This window comes from Takifugu flavidus, chromosome 9 (genome assembly GCF_003711565.1).
Source record: "Takifugu flavidus isolate HTHZ2018 chromosome 9, ASM371156v2, whole genome shotgun sequence".
In the NCBI taxonomy this organism is placed as follows: domain Eukaryota; kingdom Metazoa; phylum Chordata; class Actinopteri; order Tetraodontiformes; family Tetraodontidae; genus Takifugu; species Takifugu flavidus.
This window is the reverse complement of record NC_079528.1, coordinates 83,120-97,109: the sequence shown is the minus strand read 5'-3', so window position 1 is coordinate 97,109 and position 13,990 is coordinate 83,120. Positions and strand designations below refer to the sequence as shown.

The window sequence follows — 13,990 nt, the reverse complement described above, 5'->3', positions numbered from 1 at the left end:
TGTTCGTTTTTTCACCTTAGTTGTCTGTTTCAGTCCCAGGCGTTCCTCAGGGAGTACTACCGGGATCACAACATTGAGCTGTCCAAGCTGCTCTACAGGATGGGTCAGCCTTTGCCCAGCTGGCTTCGCGAAGAACTGGTCCACACCAGGTAGCGGCACAGCAGCGGGAGCCCACAGCTCCGCACACAGAACCACAGCTCAGCTTTGCAGGGAGACTCTGGCCTGACGTGGCCCCAATCTGTTGAAGATCCCAAATAGTTGTGAAAGAAGTTGCAATATGAAAGGAAGGTGTAGGAGAGACTGCTGATTACAACTCCAGGCTAAACCACCATCTTCCCAAATAAACAGGATAAAGTAAGCATGGTGAGGTGAGCAAGAAGATGGTTGCTTTCAGCAACTGATGGTTCTGCCCCCACCTCCTGAGCATCATGTGCTCCCAGCAGGACAATCCGGTACAGCAGAAAGGAAGAAAGACCCTCGAGATGACGGCAGTGTTTGATAATCACTACTCTTCTTCATCCAACCTCTTCACATGAATTGTATCTTGAAAGGCGCACTGTTGCCGTGACTTTTGCAGCTGAGTGGCGGGTGGGGGGGGGGGGGGGGGGCACGGGATTCACGCGCATTACCGTTGACAGTCACGGCATTTAATGGAATTGAGCGCCAGCAGGACGACACTAGGTGAAACGAATGAGCGGATGATGTGCAGAGACAATAGTGGTGAAAGCCTTCGACATCAGTCCAGTTTGAACAATAGGAAACTGGGACGTCGGGTCCTGACTCGGGCTGGACGTGGTAGCCTCACTCGATAGGCCTTGGTAGAAATTAGTCTTCACATTTCAAGTGCCAGGACAGAATCTTCATCAAAAGGTGGATGCTTGATGATTCTTGATTTTTTTTTTTTTTTTTTTTTTTTTAGATGTATCTCTTATTCTGTTTATGCAGATTTTATTTTAACAGTTGTGTAATGCTAACTGCAATGCATTATTGTAGAATGTATGTGCGTAACATCATTGCTCAGTTTTCTCATCCAGACCAGATGTACAGGTGTGCCCAAGGGTTAAGCTCCGCCTCCTCTGGAGTAACTGTACATTACCATTTATGTGACAAAGGAAGGAGCACGAGGTTACACGCGGAAAGCACAATATTTAAGGCACTCGAGTGAATATCGGTTCTGGACACAACAGGTTACTGGAAAGCACATTAAAGTTCTGCTGCAATCTGTGAAGAAGATCATAAGCTAGCTACTGTATGTTTTAGACGCCCTGGTTCAAGACTTCCCCCATCGTGTACAGAACAAGAGTGTGCATTTCAATTCCGTTTTCAGCTCCTATTTTGGTCAAAATGTATATTTTGTCTTCTATTTCACATCATTTACTAGATCATTTAAAGCTTGTTGGGAGACTATCTTGGAGCAGAGGGGGAAAAAAAACCCTTCCAACACTTCTGTCCATCAAATCCACATGGATATTTGGTTGTTGTTCAAGGTGTCAAGCAACTAGATGTCAAGCATAGATAACAAAAGCTGCTCTTATTGCAATAGTTTTGTACAATGTTCTGACGTAATAACAATGCACATGTCGGTCCTTTATTTCCAGACTTTGTAATGTACATAATAGACAACCATCAGTAGCCCCGAATAATTGATCGCTTCTGAGTTTGCCCTACATCAGCTCATTCCCATAGTGTGAAATGTCAGTGCTGTTCTGAGGGGGGGTTATTTCATCGTCTGGAGGTGAAGCCTAAGATGGACCCTCATGTGGCCTCACTGCCAGCTCTCATCCACAGGTACCGAGTCTTCATATAAAGTATTAAGTGGTAACACATAACAGCAATGATGGTACTAATCTCCTGGACTGTATGATAAGATTTGTAATTGTTGTCAATAATTTTTACCGTGTAACTAATATTGTCGGTGCTTTTTAATTTGCAAATAAAACACCACTGTATTTTTCAGTAGTTGAGTCCTTGTTTCTTCATTTGATTATCAGGTTTCAGCCTAAATATTCTATCATAGATCCAGGTCACAAAAATTGATTTCAAATATAAATGGAGATTTTTTTATTTGAAAAGCAGCACATTTATTTAGTAAACCATTAAAAATCTGAGTAGTACTCAACGTGTCATCTCTACAAGTACTCTCACCAAAGTTTGAATTTTCAAGTTTTGTTAAAGGCTTTTAAATATTTTTTTTAAAAATGGAATTTACCATTTACGCGCTGTGAGTCCATAGATCTAATATTTCAGATATGTAATTCTTCTCTGTTGTCTTCCTCTGTCAACAAGTGACGATAAAATCGGACCAATCAGAGCTCGGAGCGCCGCCTCGCTCGGTGTTTTTAAAGCAGGGGTTTTCCGCAGCCTTTCATCCTCTGAGGAACCTGCGCCGCTGTACCAGTGCACCTTCCCTGTTGAGCTGCTTGCTGACATTTCTTTACTTTGTTTGAGTTTTGGGTCTGGAAGAGATGTCCAACACAGAAGATGCACCTCTGGCCAGAGGGTCAGTTGCCGGAAGCGAAGATGCTCTGATCCTCCGAACAAGACCTGAAGGGTAAAATGAGATAATTGGATAAATTAATTATTGTAGCAGCTTCTGACTTGCTGTTTTATATTATAATACGTTTTATTCACCGAATTAAAAAAATAATAATTGTTTTTGTTCTTTTAGTTGTTTCACGCGTTACTGGAGTTATAAATATATATGTTTGTCAATTTTGTTAGGTTTGAGTTTTACTTTACGTCAGCAAAACGGACGTCGTTTAGGCAAACAGTCTTCCTAGTAACTAGTGATGCTTCCCTCCTATTGGTCCACAATTACGCAGGCTCGAAAATCATTGGCCAATATTTAGCAGGTCTGTTCCGCTTACAAAGTTGTGTTTGTATAGTTTGAAGTCAATTATCTGGAAAAATTCAATCCATAATCGGACAACAGTTTGATAAAAAAAAAAAGTACTGAACAGCATAAATCAATATGTCTATCGCACATAATAATACAAGCGTCATTTTTCTAAACTCTGATTAATCAAAGTAATCTTAAAAAAATGAACAGAACAAAATTACATGTTTATGTTATAATACATTTATTCGAAATGGAATATAAGGTGCCATGGCTATTAGCTGTTAAAGCCCCCCTTTTTTTATCATGGAAAGTTTCAAAGAAATAAAAGATTGTAAAAATCAGTATATTACCAACTCCGATGCTGAGTAACTAAAAAGGTGCTGTTTCCAGTTTGTTTGAAGCACTTTTTCGTGGCAGTTCATGTTTTTCTTATCAAAGTTGGGACTGCGTACAGGTGTGAAAGCTTCTGCCTAGTAACAAGTGATGCTAAAATCCTACTGGCCGAAAAATAAAAGATGTCGGCGGTAGATAATTCATAAGATGGCAACGTTATCCACAATATATTTAAGAGATTTCTTTGTCACTTTATCCCTGCTGCCTTATCAGTTCTACATATACATACATCTGAATATTTTCTTCTCTCAGGGGCTCAAACCGTCGCGCTCTGAAGGTGGCGGGCTTGACGACCCTGGCCTGTCTGCTGCTCGGCAGCCAGGTCTTCACCGCCTACATGGTCTTTGGACAAAACCAGCAGATCAAAGCGCTGCAGACCAAAAACGAGAACATGAACAGACAGCTGACCCGCTCCAACCAAGGTAAAGAGTGCCATGCTGCTTAGACACCGTGACGTAGGTTAGTTCTGCTCAGACAAAACCAGGTTGCAAGAATGAGGAAGTGAGAGAAAGGAAGCGAGAGTTGCTCCCAAGGAACTTCATCTGGGTACTTTTCGTTTCTGATTCACTGTTGTCCTGTGTCCAAGTCTTTATATTTTTAACGGCCCTCCTTTGGTAGTTTTCCAGTCAAGACTGAACTGGCTGATCCTCGATTTTCTTTCGTTTGTTCTCAACTGCAGCTCCAGTAAGGGTGCAGATGCCCATGAAAAGTCTCCCAATGATGAGGGCATATGATCCTGACAGTGACCCCAAACCCGTCGCCCCCAAAGCTGTAAGTGCTTCCAACTTCCTGGGGAGCAAAGACAACCCAAACGATGGCTCATTTTGTGAATATTGTCCTGGCAGGTGGAGAAGAAGACCGTTGTCAGCGTGGAGACACAGGTGAAGGACCTCCTGCAGGTATGTTCGATGTCGTGCACATCCCACTTGTGGTCACATGGCTGATATTCCAGTTGTTGGTCTAACATCTGCTCGTGGTTTCTCCTGAAGGACTTCAAGCTGCCCCTGTTCAACAGCACCTTCATCCCCAACTTGCTTGCCCTGAAACAGCAGATGAACGAGACCGTTTGGGAGGTAGAGCCGAGGACACAGAACCTTTAAATGAGTTGAATTGAAGTTTATCTGTGATGTTTTATTAACGGTGTCTTTCCTTGTGCAGGAATTTGAGTCCTGGATGCAGTTCTGGCTGATCTTCCAAATGGCTCAGGAGAAAGCTCCACTTCTGACAGCTACAACAGGTTACTGCCGCACTTTATTCAAGATGATTTTCCAATTGTAATTTTTTTTCCCTGTTCCATTGGAGAGGCTTTAATGGTCAGATTATTCTATTTAACTATTTAAATTCAAATCAAATCTTTATCCTGCTATTTTAGGTCAATAGTTATCCAAATCTTAGTGCGCTGCAGTCCCCTTACAGGCTTCTGAGGAACTCACTTCTTCATCCTGTACAAAAATCAGTTCAATAGTGAAAGTCCTTGACCTACTATAAATGTCTGCAATTTACTGTGTTTATGATTATTTTCCCAGTGTATTATCCATCATATTTAACATTTTATTGGAGCGTTGGAATTATACCTGTTCTTGTTCTTCACGATTTGATGGTGTCATCCATGTTTTTATTCAGCTCCTGCCAAGACCAAATGCCAGGAGGAGGCAGCTGCGGCGCCACACAAACTGGGCGCCCACAAGCCTCAGTGTGACGAGCAGGGCCAGTACAAGCCCATTCAGTGCTGGCACGCCGTTGGCTTCTGCTGGTGTGTGGACAGCACTGGCGCGCCCATCCAAGGCACCGCCGTGCGGGGACGCCCAGACTGTCCGAAAGGTGAAACATGGCGACCGTGACCTTTTTTTTCCTACGGCCGTCATGGTTAAAAGGCGTAATCGGTGTTTCTTTTGTGTATTTCAGCAGCCTCTTATGGCCGCATGATGATCGCCCCCCTGAGGGAGCTGGCCGCCGTGAAGGTCGGAGATGAGTGAGTACGTCAGATTAAACTGGGCTCATTCCAGGGGGACATGAACAGAACGGATGGTTCTTTATTCACAAGCTTTTATATATCGGGGCTTCATCAATATTTCTTTTTTTTTATTCCAGATAAGTGAAACATTGGAAGGAAGCTGGTCCATGTTTCTGCTCGCGCTGGAATCATTGCAGCTTTGAAAGGCAGATGTGTTCTATCACGCAAAACTTTACATATAATCTCCTGATTGAAACTATTTTGCTAGCAGCTGGAAAACAAATGAATAGACATATGTTACACTTGACTGCTTTTAATGGGCTTGGGGTTTGTTTTTAGGTTCCTTTCAATCTCATTTTATTTCAAGAATGAATTTTTAAATCATAGTGAAATTTAGATGTGATTTCAATGTGAGTTACAATTTTCAATTACAATCCTTAAATCAGCGAGTTTGAGGGGACGAAATGACCCAACTGAATTAACCCTGATCATCAGTATGATTTAAAGGTTAGGGAACCGCCTTCAATTTTTTTTTAATTTTTAACCTTTGGATGGAGTTTGCTGCTAATGACTGTGACTTTTCTCTGTAGGATTTGGTTAAGAATAACAATAAAGTTTTCACCAAACTCTCATTGCACAATGACCTCATCTTTAATACAGTAAATAAACATGCATCCAGGGAATGTTGCTATTTAAATGAAAGTAAAATTGTAAAGATAAAGAAACTTCTTTTTAAACTGGTTGTTAGTGTTGAATTTAAAGAAATTTATTTTAATATAAACATAGCATATAAATATCTAGAAGTTACAGATAATAGAAAATCACAACTTAACAGTAGAGGCCTCGTATGTGCGGTATATCGAATGTATATCCACATTTCCATTAGTAAATTAGTAATGAGTAAATTAGTAAATATTTTAATTTTCTTATATAGATCTTTATAATGTTCAGAAGGATGCTGAAATTCTTCCATAACTAAGCTATTATAATCCATGTATTTTAACTGTTAAATAATTGTATCCATCCATTCATATTCTGACGCCCATCCTGAACCATCTCGCTTCGGGGGCCTGGGCTTAGACCTCCCTAGACCTCCCTAGACCTCCCTCGCTCTTCCCCTTCCTAGAGGATCCCAAGGCTCAGAGACATTATCCCTCTAACGTGTCTTGGTTCTTCCCTGGGGCTTCCTTCGCATGGGATGTGCCTGGAAACCCTTACCAGGAAGACTTCCTTAGCAGATGCTCAAACCGTCTGGCTCCTCTCCCTGCGGTCCCAGTAGAACCAGTGTCCGACCTTGGTCCACATTGCTCTGAGTCTCCAGTTTCCAGTGAGGGTCGGAGCTGCCCTTTGTTACAGAATCTATTCGTAACCTTCATGGACAGAATTTGTAGGCACAGCTGGGTGATGATGGGCTCCTCTTTGGTGGCCTCGGGTCTCTGCTTTAGAGGATAATGTGGTTCTGTTGACTCAGTCGGGCCCAGTGATGTTGGTTAATACGTAAATGTTTTACTCTCCTAAAGACATGAGAGAGCAGCATTCAGCTCACACGGGGAGGCACCCACATACCTTTCTTAGTCCTTACAATTTAATTTCTATATATTTTAAATGTAAAACCATCATGTTAATGATCACGCTTGTTTCAACAAACAATTATAATGTTTATAGGAAAATATACTAAATAGTGTTATTTAGTTCACCCAGTGTGGGACCGTGTTTGCTGTCTTAACAACCCGACCCCGCCAGTGAAAGCAGATTCTTTCCATTAATAATTCACTGGGGTGTCATGATGCCAGTGGACACACTGATGGGCGCCGTGAACATAGACACACCTGTAAGTAGCTGCTTATGATATTTAATCAATGTGTTTTGAACAACTTTAGTTCATCGGTAGTTGTGTTTCTGCAGCTGTGTGACGGAGCTGCCGCAGTAAAAGTGGGAATTCTTCTTCCTGCAGGTAAAGCAGAGGAAAAAACATTAAGGCTGAATTATATTGAGTCACTGACCCTCTGGGTTGGCCTTAAATGGGTCTTTTCATGTGAAACAGACACTGACGGTGTGGTGATCAGCCCAGGAGGATGCGGCGTGGACTACAAACCAGAAAATGAGGTAAAATGTTGTGAATTCCACATTTGACAGCTGGCTCTCTGAAAGGCCTCGCTGCTGTTTCTCAATCAGGAATCAAAGTCGTTCTTCTTTGACGGAGTCGCAACGGTCGACCACGCGCAGGTAGGAAGCGGCGGTCCTACATTTACAGCAGCGAATCAACCCAAGTCTGACACGTCTGATTCCAAACCTTCAGAGCCTCTTCTCTGAGCTGCTGCGGCCTCTTGCTGAGTCGGTGTCCAGAGGCTTCAAAGGAGCTCTGCTGCTGTGTGGAGCCTCCAACATTCACAATCTGACCGACGCCTGTGTCGTCAAACAGGCAACTCCACACAGCCACGCTTTATTCCCGCTGTTTTTAAAGGTTCTAATCTGAATCTTTGTTTTAGGTCTTGGCAGACGTGTTCCGTTGTGTGTTGCCTCAAGTGAGAGACGGGTGCTTCACCTCTGTGTCTTTCCTGCAGGTAATCACAACAGAATCTTAAACCTCTTAATCTTAAAAAAAGTAGTAAATTTCCTGCTTTTACCAAAATGCATTGAGAAATGTGAATGAACATAGTTGATGTAGAGTTTTTGTTCTTTCTGCTCAGTTTTATCCTGATGGCGGTGCCGTGGACCTCCTGAGCCCCCACAGAGAGGCTCTGAAACATGTGACACACCCTGTTCTTGGAAGGTGCGTCCACATTATATGAACAAAGACATGAGCAAATTAATTTTATAACATGATTTATTTCCCCCCACACCTTTATGCCCAGTCTTGTTGAAGGCTTATCGGAGGTGTGTGTGAGTTCTGCAGAAGAAGCCTTTGCAATCTATGAAACATGCAGGGAGACGCTTAAGGCGAACACGGGCTCCATTTACAGCTGGTGGGTCAAAGAATCCCTGACCTTGTCATTCTGTAACTTTATTTGATGACTTTCAGCAGTGGATACCTGGAGAAATAACTATTGTGATGAGAGGAGCAGCCTAGATGCAGCTTATATTTAAGAATAAATGGCCGGTCCTTGATGCTGCCTCTAAACGTCTTCTTCCTGTAGCTGCAGTTCCATGTTCTGTGTTTCTGTGGAGTGGAAAAGTCATCCAGAGGAGGTGGATTCAGAGGTCTTCCGCAGCAGACTGCAGCTGTTCAGCCTGGCAGGAGCAGCCAGCAGGGCCGACCTCAGAGGGTCAGTCGTGTACCTGCCTTCAGCTCACCCTCCTAAAAATGACCCGGTTGTAACGTTCAGTTGCCTGTTAAATCACAGCTCCAGTCACAGAAAAGCCCCATAAAACCGTTTTAATCTCACTTCTGGAATTGTGCTCGCAGGAAAACACAAAGCTGGAGGCTATTGCTAACAAAACAGCAGTTAGATAAGTGGGAACTTCAGTGTTCATTTGGATCTAACTTATGCATCACAGGCTGTGACTGCAGCTGCTTCTTTTAAGTGCATTATTATATAAACCACAGTTTCAAGACAGAGTCGGTCAAGGGAAATAAAAAAGGTTCTCCCGCTGAAGACTGTGCAATGGTCTGGAATAAGTGCTGCAGCGAGGAATAAAACACTTTTCAGGGTCAGTTCTCTGTCATATTATCTCCTGTCTACAGAATGCATGTGCTCCAATGGCTCATCAGGGAAGTCTGGGAAAATATGAGTAATGATAATAAGAGTGTGATGCTGGAGGGAGGATCTTTTATAGTACCTGTGATGAGGTTTCTATGTAGAAACAGTTCATTCTAACCTGAATGTTATGAGCAGGCTTGTGTTGAGGGGGACATTTCATTCCTTAGAACAACACGACAGATTCCCTCGATAAGTGAAGCCTAAACTCTGGGATGTATGTGGGTGCTGCCATGGGTGCAAAAGGTATTTCACACCATGAGTGAAATTTTAAGTTACATCGGTGCAGGACAGGAGTTATTTCTTTCCTTCACAGGCCTCTCTACCAGCAGCCAGGGCTCAGAACACTGTACCATTTCCTTATTTATGTCCTGCTTTGTCTTAACAAATTGGAATAATCTGCAGAGTCAACCCACTGGTGAAGGTTGTGGACCAAAGTCAGCATGAAGCAAAACATCTTCTCCACTTGCTCATAAATGAAGCATTAGAGGGAAACTGTAGGACTGTCATCATCTTCTGCATCCATCCTCCAGGTGATTGAAGCCTTCTTTGCCCACGGGCACCAACTTATATAGAGAGATAAACATCTGAGCGCTGTTGTGACACCCCTTTAGCTCTTTGTCCCAGTGATGAGACCGGCTCGGCTTTAGCCTTGGCCCAGAAAGTCAGAGGGTTTATAACTAAGGCCACAGCAGCTGTCTGGTCACCCAGGGCAACCGAGGAGGACATCAGAGATAAAATAACACAACTGAGAACAGAGATGATGTCACAGGGGGGAGAGGAAATGTACAGCATCCACAGACTGGCAGAGCTGACCCAAACTCTGCAGGTCAGCCTACTGATAGATCCTTCTCAGCTTATGTGGAGATATTTGACTCTGAAGTTCAGGATCTGTCCAACAGATGGTTAAAAAACAGTCATGGGAGAAAAGGAGGGAAAAGTCCATGAAAATCAAAGAAAACGCGCAGGTTGGTTGGGTTTTTGTTTTTTGTTTTAAACCCTCACAGACTCTGCAAAGTGCTTAAATGTCCGTTCTGCTGATTCAAAGATTCCGGTGAGAGAGGGCGGCGATCACGGCAGCGCAGAGACCTTCGAGCGTTTGCAAGATCACCTGAAACGAGAAATGGAGGAACACATCAGAGGTCATTTACTGTGACATGAATGATGGAAGGAGCGGACGTCTGAGGCGCGATGTGTGTTTTTCTCTCACCCAGAGGGAAGAGGGTCTGCTGAGAGCGTCCACGGGAGAGTGAGGAGAATCCAGCAGCTGAGGGAGGCTCTCAGGGAGGTGAGGGTGAAAATGGAGGCTGCTGCAGAGCAAACAGACATCTGTCAACGTGTAATCCTCATTATTATTCACACCACTGGAGATCAGATGAGGATCTGTGTGCAAAGTACATTAATTGTCTTTTATTACTCAGTCTCAGCAGGAATATAGCAAAGTACTGGAGCAGAGAAGAAAACTCAGAGAAGACAGCAGGAGGTTAATTCAAGAGGAGGTAGAGAAGATGGAGAAAGACCTGGCGCAGGAACAGGTGAGATCTATACCTCACATTACTCGGCTAGTGATCCATCTTAACTAGTGTTGCTCACTCAGTTTTCATTTATGCAGAAACCACAGCAATTTAATTAGGATCCCGTATTTCTAATGTTTCACCCCAGACCGAGGGCCCACACGGGGAGCTGCTGGTGCTGAGCAGGGAGAGGCGGGTCCTGGTGCTGCAGATGGAGGCGCTGCAAGCTGAGGCGCAGCAGGCTGAGAGACACCTGCAGAATCAACACCTCAGACACCAAACAGAGCTTCAGTGTCTCAGAGATGAGAGTCTGCAGGTGAGGAGTGCCGAGTCAGATCGGTGTCACAATTGAATGCGCCAGGTAAGAAAAAGTGCCGTTTCACAGATGATTCGGCGTCTAAATCGGTCGCAAGCCCAAATAACTGTTAGTCCCATTACCAGTTGGTGTAATTCAATTAAATCTCTAATATTCAATTACTTTAAGCAGGAATAAAGAATAATCTACAAAGCATATAAAAGGCAGATAAAAGGACACTGTTGAAATACCAAAAACCTGTCTTCTGTTACCAGGAATGTAGTCATTAAATATTTAAGGAGCATTTCTGGTCCTCTCGTCTGTTCTTGTCTAGGTGTTCCGAGTGTTCCGTCAGGTCAGCGAGGAGCAAAGGAAGGCATCAGAGGACAGGTACAGGAATGTTCTGATGGAGGCTGTGCAGGACGCAGTTTTCCTGTCCGCACAGAACCAGCAGCTACAGGCCGACAACAAGCGACTACGTAAAGGTCAGCATTTGTCCTTTAGGAATGCAAGGAGATACATCTGGCGTTCTAACGTTCCTGCTTTTTCCATTCGAGCGCTGGCAGAGATGAAGGACTCCATAACTGCGCGCGGTGACACCAAACACTTGTCCCAACACGGACCAGCCTAAATGTAAACACGCGCCATTATAATGTGAATCTTGTTAAAATGGTTTATTGGACAGCATTTGCACACAGTAACACTTTCTCTTCTGTTTATTACAGAGAATGCAATACATCATAAAAGCATCAAGATAACAACAGTAGCACGCTGCTACATTAAATATGATCTTATTCCACACCTGTGTGGTTTGAATGTTCGTAGACCAGTGCATTAATGTTATAAATTAAACTTACATCATACGCTGACATGTGTGCATGGTTACAGATCCTGGATGTCAACATCAGAAGGCACATGAGGGCAGAAAATGTAACATCCCAAAAAAAACCAAAAAAAAAATAGAATCAAACATTTTTTAAATGAACAAGAGTAATTTGAGCCTGTGGATGACTGACAGACTTGACTATGTGTAGTAAAGGTAAGCTGCAAGTCCAATTAAACACACTGGGAGGAGGAAGAAAGGTGAGAGCTGCAACCCCAAGATGGCCCAAGATAGCAGAGCGTTGACCAGCATGGAGCAGGAAATGACAAACAGCCTGGTGATACCGCTGCCATGTTTGAGCACGATGGACATCAGGAGTCCATTGGCTGCCTGTCCCGCTATGATGACCCACACCACCCCAGAAAAACCTTCCAAGAAGTTCCGTTCATCTCCTGACATGTAGGCTGAAATCCCATTGATGGACACACCGAATACATAGAGGTAGAGATTTTGCAAACTCAGGGGCAGCTCCTGGCTCTTCAGAACCCTCTCTGTATACACTGCTGCCAGGCCTGAAATGAAGCAATACACCAGCACCAGGAAAAGCCCCCAGGCTGTGATATGAAGCGTGGGACCATTCTCAGCCCTCTCTTGCTCTCCAAGATCCAAAGAAAAATAAGTGTGGCAAAAACCCGCAGCCAAGAGGAGACCTAAAGCGCACCACTGAGCAGGCCGGAGCCTCTTACCCAGACAGAGGGAGTACAGGAGGGCAGTGGAGGCGATTTTCAGGTTGGACAAGACTTGGAATGAGCTTGGGTCCATGAAAGCCTGCATGAGAACTACCAGGTTGTTATTGAGGGCATAGAGAACAGCAGGAACAGCATAGGAGGATAAAAGGACTGCAGATGGTGGCTGGCATAGAGTAGAGAGCCCCCCACTTAGAGAAAGAGAGGCCAGAGAGATGGCAAGTTTGCTCAACTCAATCATGACAACACACGACGACGGGTGAAAAGGGACTTGACCGTCTACTTTGGTTAGCGTAATGAGAGGTGCATGAGAGCCGTAAATGAGAACCATCAGGGCAAAGAGGACACCCCAGCGAATCCTTTTCCCCCACTGCCTCCTCATTCCTGCCTGGGACCCAGGGCCCACATTCTCAATCACAATCATCCTCAATAAAAGGAGACGAGCTATTTCTAAGACCCCTGTTGACTACTGAAATATAAAACACAGATTTCACGTTAAAAACATCTGAAGAAGCTATAACTTATCAACTTTGTGTTTGGAATACCAGTTGGACAAGAAATGTGTTTTGTATGAAATAAAAATAAAAAGCTTAAGATAATTACTCCAGAAAACCAAACACTTGTCTGGAGACACAGAACTTGTACAAATGAAAATAGAGCACTTTGGTACCTTCCTGCCTCAGAAAGGAAACAAGCAGAAAAAGGAAATAACACTAAAATTCCAGTCCAGTCAGTGGTGGGACGTTGGCATGAGTAGCAGCCTGCCAGCATTCCTAAGGTCCCTTTTTCAAGTTGTTCATATACTCTTTTATGGTCCTCTCAATGTTGGGCACCTGGTAGTTTTGAGCTGCATAAATTCCAGTTACGGTTCCCAGCAGCACGCCCAAGACTGCTGAGGAGCGCAGCCTGGCCACCACATAACCTGCCAGAAAGCCCCTCAGAAATGGAGATCCAAACAGTGAGCCTTCCTGCAGGAAATTAAAACACATTTATAACAAATAAGGGCAATACATAACATCCCACAACACTGCATCAATCAATAACACTTTGAGGTGGGATGCATGTGAACTCCTGACTTGTTCTCCATTAATTCAACACTGGGATAGATCCAACACTTGAATTGGCAATTACAGTCAAAATACATATATTGTGCTCTACCGAAATTTGACATACTCGTGTTACAACAACATACTTGAGGGATTCCCACTGAAACTTCGTTCTCCACTCGCCTCTGGATTTCCTCCAACTGTTTTCTTAGCTGTGTTAGATCTTTCAACTGTTTCAGTGGATCCTGGAACGGGAAAAGTAACGTGCTTGTGTTAAACTTTAGGGTGATTCTCTCATCTCTGCAGGTCAACACAGGTTGAAGTTGAAGGTACAAGAAAATCTCCGAAATCTATTCATCATTACTAAAACGTTTCCAAGTTTCTCACCTAGCGTATAGCCTTGTAACTAGTTGTGTTAGTTATATTAAGCGAAATTCACAGCATCTGTCATTAACTTGAACTATTTTTTTAAGAGAATGGCACCTCGAGGGTCCCAAATTTCCTTCTTTTACAGCTGTCATGTCTTCTGGTAAACAGGGCACCATAGCTATATTTGAGTCAGAGCCCAGAAACTCGCTCACCTTGTCATCCGCCATCTTTGCTCAGTAATGTGATCGGTGTTCGGCTCATAAGCCTGGATCATATGCATCTCAACTCGATTGGTCTGGTCTGGCTTCATGCA

The 13,990-nt window shown here is 43.7% G+C and overlaps 5 protein-coding genes and 1 long non-coding RNA gene across 14 annotated transcripts in view; 3 read left to right on the top strand and 3 right to left on the bottom strand.

Moving 5' to 3' along the window:
- LOC130530788 (bifunctional heparan sulfate N-deacetylase/N-sulfotransferase 1-like) overlaps positions 1-1,956 on the top strand; it is a 34,983-nt gene extending 33,027 nt beyond the window's left edge. For both annotated transcript variants that reach the window (XM_057042249.1, XM_057042250.1), the window contains exon 15: positions 34-1,956. In XM_057042249.1, the coding sequence (XP_056898229.1) occupies positions 34-153 (120 nt within the window). In that variant the 3' untranslated portion in view covers positions 154-1,956. The remainder of the gene's footprint in view (positions 1-33) is intronic.
- A 388-nt stretch (positions 1,957-2,344) lies between these two features.
- On the top strand, positions 2,345-5,818 carry cd74a (CD74 molecule, major histocompatibility complex, class II invariant chain a). Of its 4 annotated transcripts, none has more exons than XM_057042260.1 (9): positions 2,345-2,551; positions 3,485-3,654; positions 3,912-4,003; positions 4,078-4,131; positions 4,222-4,305; positions 4,391-4,469; positions 4,856-5,053; positions 5,141-5,204; positions 5,324-5,818. In XM_057042260.1, exons 1-9 carry the CDS (start codon positions 2,466-2,468, stop codon positions 5,325-5,327), a joined length of 831 nt encoding a protein of 276 aa, XP_056898240.1. In that variant the 5' UTR covers positions 2,345-2,465; the 3' UTR covers positions 5,328-5,818. The 4 variants fall into 4 exon arrangements, with proteins under 4 accessions (XP_056898240.1, XP_056898241.1, XP_056898237.1 ...); XM_057042261.1 differs by having other exon boundaries at positions 5,141-5,208; XM_057042257.1 differs by having other exon boundaries at positions 5,138-5,204.
- A 102-nt stretch (positions 5,819-5,920) lies between these two features.
- On the top strand, positions 5,921-11,562 carry si:dkey-201i24.3 (paramyosin). Of its 5 annotated transcripts, none has more exons than XM_057042254.1 (18): positions 6,972-7,017; positions 7,092-7,140; positions 7,231-7,292; positions 7,362-7,412; positions 7,486-7,750; positions 7,877-7,959; positions 8,042-8,152; positions 8,324-8,452; positions 9,290-9,417; positions 9,499-9,713; positions 9,787-9,852; positions 9,933-10,026; positions 10,099-10,223; positions 10,306-10,419; positions 10,547-10,714; positions 11,028-11,178; positions 11,260-11,347; positions 11,419-11,562. In XM_057042254.1, exons 8-17 carry the CDS (start codon positions 8,334-8,336, stop codon positions 11,322-11,324), a joined length of 1,245 nt encoding a protein of 414 aa, XP_056898234.1. In that variant the 5' UTR covers positions 6,972-7,017; positions 7,092-7,140; positions 7,231-7,292; positions 7,362-7,412; positions 7,486-7,750; positions 7,877-7,959; positions 8,042-8,152; positions 8,324-8,333; the 3' UTR covers positions 11,325-11,347; positions 11,419-11,562. The 5 variants fall into 5 exon arrangements, with proteins under 5 accessions (XP_056898235.1, XP_056898232.1, XP_056898234.1 ...); XM_057042253.1 differs by having other exon boundaries at positions 6,973-7,017; positions 11,251-11,347; XM_057042252.1 differs by having other exon boundaries at positions 6,971-7,017; positions 10,099-10,172; positions 11,028-11,347.
- LOC130530794 (uncharacterized) lies at positions 7,996-10,283 on the bottom strand. The gene is made up of 2 exons (XR_008951926.1): positions 10,095-10,283; positions 7,996-9,995 (listed from the first exon to the last, which is right to left on the bottom strand). It is a non-coding gene; the product is annotated as an uncharacterized LOC130530794 (long non-coding RNA).
- Positions 11,353-12,783, bottom strand: slc35a4 (solute carrier family 35 member A4). The gene has a single exon (XM_057042256.1). It carries the CDS (start codon positions 12,684-12,686, stop codon positions 11,718-11,720), a length of 969 nt encoding a protein of 322 aa, XP_056898236.1. The 5' UTR covers positions 12,687-12,783; the 3' UTR covers positions 11,353-11,717.
- Positions 12,784-12,941: 158 nt separating this feature from the next.
- On the bottom strand, positions 12,942-13,958 carry LOC130530793 (SLC35A4 upstream open reading frame protein). The gene is made up of 3 exons (XM_057042262.1): positions 13,890-13,958; positions 13,455-13,553; positions 12,942-13,230 (listed from the first exon to the last, which is right to left on the bottom strand). Exons 1-3 carry the CDS (start codon positions 13,902-13,904, stop codon positions 13,036-13,038), a joined length of 309 nt encoding a protein of 102 aa, XP_056898242.1. The 5' UTR covers positions 13,905-13,958; the 3' UTR covers positions 12,942-13,035.
- Positions 13,959-13,990: the final 32 nt, after the last annotated feature.